Here is a 6,983-nt window from a genome sequence, read left to right as displayed (position 1 = left end):
ATTACAAGGCCTTATTTCCTATGAACCCCATTCCTACTATTACTTTTATACCAAGGGTATTTGTGGAATTACTGTCTTTGGATTATCTTTTCCAGTTTCTACCCCAAATTATATATATTTGTGTTCAACTTGTCAGTATTTTTATTTTTTTCATATTTCTAATCTTTCCAAGTCTCTTTAATTAATGGCTTTGGTTTCTTTTTGGTCTACAACTTATTCTAGTTATAAATTAGAAAAGAATTTCACGAATGTCAAATTTTATCTTTGTTTTCTTAACCATTAAGTACACAGATGCAACACAGATGTAATAATCTTTTACTCTTTTATAGTCATGTTGCAATTTCATAACTGTATAAATTCCAATAAAACTAGGAACATTTAATTTTAATATGTGAGATCTGTGAGATCATAATGCACACAGAGCTGCCATAAGGTATAAATTAAGCCAGGTATATCATAAATACACAATACATTCCAACAACACTAAAGAGTTCCAAGTGTTTTTCTTTTAGTTATTGCTAGATGTTTCAAAACACAGCATAAAACACGACAACACCCCTGTGTGGCAATGACAAGAGTGGAGTGAAAATGGGATAAAAGGCACAGAATTCATAGTAAGACACAGCTCACTGTGTGAACAAGTGCAGTCATATCTGTGAACACTGATGGGTCAAACAACAAAATGCGGAGCCGCTGATTTTCTGAACCGAATATAAGAAACAGTGGCTAAATGTATTTATTCAGCCTTTACACAGGACATCATCCTGGCACTACCCAAGTATAAAAGAACCATTTACTCACCTCAAGAGGGTAAGTTACTCAGGATGGCTAGCTGCTGTGTCGCAGGGCCTTCTGACAACGCAGGGGCTGACTCAGGTGATCTTTGGGTTTGGTCTTGCATCAAAATGGGAAAGTTTTCAGCCTATGCAATTTAGCCACTAAAAGTCAGCATCTAATTAAAATAAGCAGTATGCCAATCAGGTGCAAAGGAGGCGTTGTTAATAGGAATAAGGGCCTTGTATGTCAATTCAAGAGTCTAGAAAGCACATCTTTAAAAAAATTTAGATTGTTTAATTACTTTTCAGAAAAACAAGAAATTGAACCCATCCACTAACAACACCCCAATCACCCAACAGCTAGTCAATGCACAGTCTTCTGCAACCTGGGAATTTCCTTCCTCCAGAAGTGCTCAATTTTCACTGCCAATGTTCTTGGTAGATTCGCCTTTCACTGAAAAACAAACAAACAAACAAACAAACAAAAACCAAAAAACATACAGTCAAGTGTTTTTACTGTTTCTGTTTAGCCTGTTGTTTTTTCCTCTTCTCTCTTCCCTTCTGATGCTTACCAGCAACACTGCTCACAGGGACAGACAAACCACGTCATGTCCCATGCAGCTGGGATATACAATTCTGGCCGCAGTAAATAGAGAAATGATGTCTGAGAGTAGCAATTACATTCTGTGAGGTAACATCCTTCCTGACTGTGGAAGACTTGGGAATGGTACCATCACAGTGTGGTTATGATCCCACACTCGCACCACTGAACAGATCGCTATTATCACATAGGCTAGCCAAGTGTGGTTGGAATAAATTTTTCCATGATTTTTCTTTTTAACTTAAAACTGAGGGTCGGTATATGCTGAGTGAATGTGGGCTGACAGAAGACTAGCTAATCGCCATCTCCTTCCTTTCAAAGAAATAGAGTTCCTTTAAAGGAGATGCCTTAACTACAGTAAGCAAGTCTATGATTCCTCACTACACCGAGAGTTCCTTGGGGGTAGAGACTGTACCTTTCCTCCCTATATCTATCCCCCTGGTGTAGCATGTTTGCTGAGTCAACATAAATGTGTTATTCTATCTTTTAGTTTAGATTTTTAAAAATATGATTTTATTAATTTTTTAGAGAGAGGAAGGGAGAGAGAGATAGAAACATGGACGTGAGAAAGATACACTGATTGCCTTCTGCACGTCCCCAACTAGCGATCGAGCCTGCAACCTAGGCATGTACCCTGACCAGGAATCAAACCGGGACCTCTCAGTCCATGGGATGACGTTCAATCCACTGAGCCACACCGGCCAGGCTAGTTTAGTTTGTTAATCTGCAAAACAGGAACCAGAGTGACCGCTCTATTTATTTCATTGTGTGGTGTAGCTAAAAGGAAATAATGTATAAAACACTATGAAAATTAAGGTTAAAATACAGGTTATTTTGCTTGAGGCTTATAGCCATTTATCTTCATGTGTAGATAAGAAAAATAAAGTTCAGAGAGGCACAGTGAATGTTCAAGGGCCCAAAGCTATTAAGAGTTGTTGCTAGAATCATAAACTTGATTTGCCTCATATTCCAACTGCCAAGTTCTTTGGGGTTTGCTGATAGTACCTACATTTAAGATTGTACCAGAAATCAAACTGGTGTTTGTTGAGTTCTTTTTATGAATAAGACCCTGACACAGCTTTCATCCGAGGTATGTCTCCATTCTTGGGAATTTCATAAACTCTAGCAGAGTCCTTCAAGTGTCTCCATGTTATTACAAGTTAGTTGTTTTCTCTTCTGACTTCTCTGCACTTGATGCAAATTCTATTACAGCACCCAATGCACTATCAAGTTTACATGTGTGTTCCTGTGCCTGAGATCCACCCCATACTCCCACCCATTACATCACACACACCTTGAAGGAGAAAGAAAGGTAAAAAGATGGGTAAGGAGGGAAGAGGGGAAAAGAGAGGGGAGGAGAATGGATGAAAAGATTCATTGGCCCAACAGAGACTGATGTATGGGGAACTGTTTTGCTAGGTATTTTCACAAATTCAAGTAATCAATTTTGGGTTGGATTCCTTCTCAAAGGTAGAGGCCTTTTCTAACTTTGAGTTATCTTAGAACAACAGGGAAATACATTCTGCTGGTATTTTTAATTAATGGGACTTTGTACTCTCTGGCATTGCAGTTTGTGGACGACTTTCACCTTCCTTTGCTTACTGAAGTTGCCCAGTTTCCTTCTTTTAATAGAGCTCCATTCTTTTCCCTTAGACTGAAATGAAGCAAGCTTTCATCAAGTCATTTGATCTACTAGTTAATTTTGGCAAACAAAGACCTGTGAAGCAAGTAACACTATTCTGATCACTCTGCTCTGGATCTATGCAAATGGGTGATTAGTACTCTGTATCTCCAATCTAGTGGGCTTACTTAACTGCTTAACCTTCTACGGTCAACTTTTTTCATTCCTTAAAAAGCAAAAAGCAAACAAACAAACAAAACCTGCCAACTGCCCATCAATATTGGCAGAGTTTGGAAAAAGTAAATTACGGCAATCTACAATAACAAACATTGTAACAACCATCAACTGTGGAAACAGACTGAATCCCAGCCTAGAAACACATTTTCCCAAAACTAGAAGAGAGACACCTTGTGCTACGAACTCAAGATTAAAATCCAGCTTTTTGGCTCTGGAGAGAGAAAGAATGTCAAGGCTTTCCAAAGAAAATGCCCTATTCTTATATAACCCTTCTTCTGCATTAAGGGACCACCCTGCAGAACGTCCAGTGGTTTGAGAAGGTACAGAAAAGCAGAGCCCTTGAAGTGCTCACACAAAGACAAGCATACGGAGGAAGATGGCACTGTTGTTTAAAGTGTGTGCCGCGTGAGGTTGACAGCTCGGCGACGGCCCCTCAAAGCCTGTGAGACCCCTTCAGCTCTTCGCCACAGCAGCTCTAACCGACCCTCTGCACTGAGAGCACGAGCCCCTGCTTCCTGCAGATAGTTAAACACCCTGCACCTAACAAGAAACAGCACATCTTACTTAGGAAGGTTCCAAGCGCACCACAAAAGCAGCCTTTTCTTTCTGCTTGGCTCCAGGAAGCCTGCCTTCCATGTGCGTTCCTAAACAAGGTGGAAGGGGAGCGGTGTGTGCATGTTTATTTACACAGACCATGTTTGCCCTGGCTAGGAACCCACACCGCTGAACAACCTTCCCCGAAACCAACAGTTAGAGAGAGCTATGTGAATTATAGGAAGGAAAAAGTAAGGTTTTATACAGCTTTAAAAAAAAGAAAAAGTGAAATGGTCATTTAAAACTAAAATTTCTAATTTAATTTGAGAAAAAATAGGATATTCTCAAACTATAAAAGATATAAAGTCAAGAATTAACCTTAAGATTTAGAAATCCATAATTGATTATCAGAAACCTCAAGTCTGCTAATTAAAAATCTAGTTTCAAACTGTGGCACTGACAAAATTTTGGCCACTTGGGAAAAAAATTTTCTGTTAACTTCTGCCAAGAAAAAAAGCTATTATATACATATACAGAGAATACCTTACAATAGCGGTTACTGCCTATTACAGTCTATAACGCTGGCACAACAATAAACCATATATATCAAATAATATTATCTTAAAAAATAGAGTTCAATCCAATCCAAGGATTTTTTGGTACTCTGGAGTTTGTTACAATGAAATTTGGCTCTTACCTATAATTCTTAGCTGAAAGTGGTATTGAATGATTTTGAGTTAAGGTAAGTAACTTAAGTAATTTCTGGATTTTATTCATCCTCTCGAATCTGCATTTAGAAACACAGTTAAACTTACTTTATTATTATTATTATTATTCTTTTTTGTTAATCCTCACTCAAGTATATTTTTTCATTGATTTTTTTTTTAGAGTGGAAGGGAAGGAAAGAGGGAGAGAGAGAGAGAGAGAGAGAGAAACATGGATGTGAGAGAGACATGGATTGGTTGCTTCCTGCCCTTGACTGGGATTCGAACCCACAACCCTCTGGTCCACAGGCGAACATTGTAACCACTGAGCCAAATCAGCCAGGGTACAATTAACTTACTTCAACCAGTATTTGCAAATATGGATAAGTCATTTTATACACTAAACTTTTACATATACCACTTCCAGTTCTAATACTTCCTCCCAACTCCACTGCTCACCACAGAGGGAAAAGTAAGAACCACTAAAATGCCAAAGATTATAGTCAATGAAACAAAATCAAAGAAAATAAAAACAGTGGCTTTAAAAATAAAAGGATATGAAGGGTTAAGGCAGTGGAACTTGACCCTTATGGGACGTAATCTAAATGCAGTACAAATCTGAAACATAATGTTCCTTGCAACATTTTTCTTTCTATTGGTAGGATACTAAAAATGTTTTTGCAACCCCTCATTTTAGAAAAAGGTTTTAACTAGGGAGTACATTTATCTGATCATGACAGACTGTTACTTATAGACTATTAGCTTAAAAGAAGACAAAAACATACAAGGCAGGAAGTATCCTTTTATAGCCAGACATTTAAACTGACTCATTCATTTTAAATTGCTAGTATAAGTGCACATTCTCTCCAACCAGACAGAAGCAGCAGCTCATTCATTTGTTTACAGCACTAACTGTAGTATATATTCAGTTGTGTGTGCAAATCTAGTGGGAAAACACATACATAAATACAGATAGCCTTAATTGCTTGTTTCATTAGAGCTAGTCTGAACATTACAGGAACAAATTCACACTTACCTTGGTGAAGAACTTTCATGTCTTTATTGGATTCTTTTAGTACCACATGTAATGTTGGGTACTCAATGATCACTTTGTTCCTCAAATTGTCAAGAAGACTTTTGTGAGGATCCAGTTCATAATATCTTATAATAAAAAAGCAAAATAAGAAAATGCTCTTAATATTAAAAAGTACTCATAAATAAAATATATCAGAGTCCCTTACATCAAGAAATTTTTAAGTAGCAATAACATTAATTCAGTAGTTATTTCCTTATAATATAGGAAGTTTAATACTTCAAAAAGTTATTAGTGAGGTTCTAAAACTAAATCAAAAGCATATCAAATAAAATTTGACATGAGGAAAGCTCTAGAATAAATTATTCATTTACATATCAGTAAGGAATAAATATTAACTTTTATATAATATCTATCTTTAATTTATCATAACATTTTCTTGGATAAAACAAGGACTATCTAAAAATTCAAATTCCTAAAATATACTTAGTTTGAGCTTTAAAATATAAGCAAACACTATCCCATGATAAATAATTTCTAGCAATATATGTCAGTAAAATAACGGCTACAAAATACTTTTGTAAAAAAGTTCATTCTAATTAGTTTCCAGAAATTTATATTGCCATACTATTAAATACGGCCTTCCTTCATTTAAAAAATTTACAAAACCAGGTTTGGATTTTTGAATGAGGCAAAACCACAAAATTTAAGAAATAAGGAGTTTATTAGTCATGGGATCATACATGATATAGCTGTCAAATGTCACAGGTAATTAGATGCTTGTATGAAATTACCATGTCATTAGTTAAAACAACTTGAGTTGATTAAAGATGCATTTCCCTAACATTTCCGCTTGCCTATATGCTGGAATAGGAGAGAAAGGGGTGGAATTTCAGCTAGCTTACTCAAGTTGCATATGGGAATGTGTTGGCAGTGAACCTCACGCATGTAAAAGCGGAAGCAGTAGAGAACATGTCCACCAATGCAGCACAGACGTTCTCTAGCTTTTCTTTTCTATCTCCACCAATGACAGATGATATTTACGTGCACAACATATAACCCAAGGGATATCCAGACTGACAGCCTGACTCCATCCTTTTCCCTCCCGCTCAAGAAAGCACACTGGAATACAAACGATCAAGAGTAAGGTTATCATGGGATACACTTGAATCTGCTGTAATTTTGCTCTAATAGTAAATACTTCACAAACTTTGGAATTTCTTAATTAGTAAAAAATTACTTATTCCAAAACTTGCAGCTGACTGAGATGTGTAGCACACTTACTAAGAACTCCTGGTGTAGTGACTTCTTTGTGTTCTAAGCTTGTCCCATGTCATAGTTGTCAATTAAGGGAAGACAGAAGTACTTAAAATGCAAAGGCAAACCCACTGTAAAAAACTGATTTCTTTTTAAGAAGTAGGTGACAAGTGAGAGAACAAATGTAAAGGCAAAACCTTACTTATGTTTGCCTGACCAC

The 6,983-nt window shown here is 36.8% G+C and overlaps 1 protein-coding gene across 1 annotated transcript in view; it reads right to left on the bottom strand.

Moving 5' to 3' along the window:
* Positions 1 to 674: 674 nt before the first annotated feature.
* The window catches only part of ZNHIT6 (zinc finger HIT-type containing 6), a 60,783-nt gene continuing 54,474 nt past the window's right edge, over positions 675 to 6,983 (bottom strand). The window contains exons 9-10 of the mRNA XM_036256046.1: positions 5,510 to 5,634; positions 675 to 1,230 (exon numbers count right to left, since the gene is read on the bottom strand). Coding sequence (XP_036111939.1) covers positions 1,190 to 1,230; positions 5,510 to 5,634 — 166 coding nt within the window. The 3' untranslated portion in view covers positions 675 to 1,189. The remainder of the gene's footprint in view (positions 1,231 to 5,509; positions 5,635 to 6,983) is intronic.

Source organism: Molossus molossus, unplaced genomic scaffold, assembly GCF_014108415.1.
Source record: "Molossus molossus isolate mMolMol1 unplaced genomic scaffold, mMolMol1.p scaffold_m16_p_12, whole genome shotgun sequence".
NCBI classification, from domain to species: Eukaryota; Metazoa; Chordata; class Mammalia; order Chiroptera; family Molossidae; genus Molossus; species Molossus molossus.
Note: the sequence above shows the minus strand (reverse complement) of the source record. Positions and strands in the feature narration are given on the sequence as shown.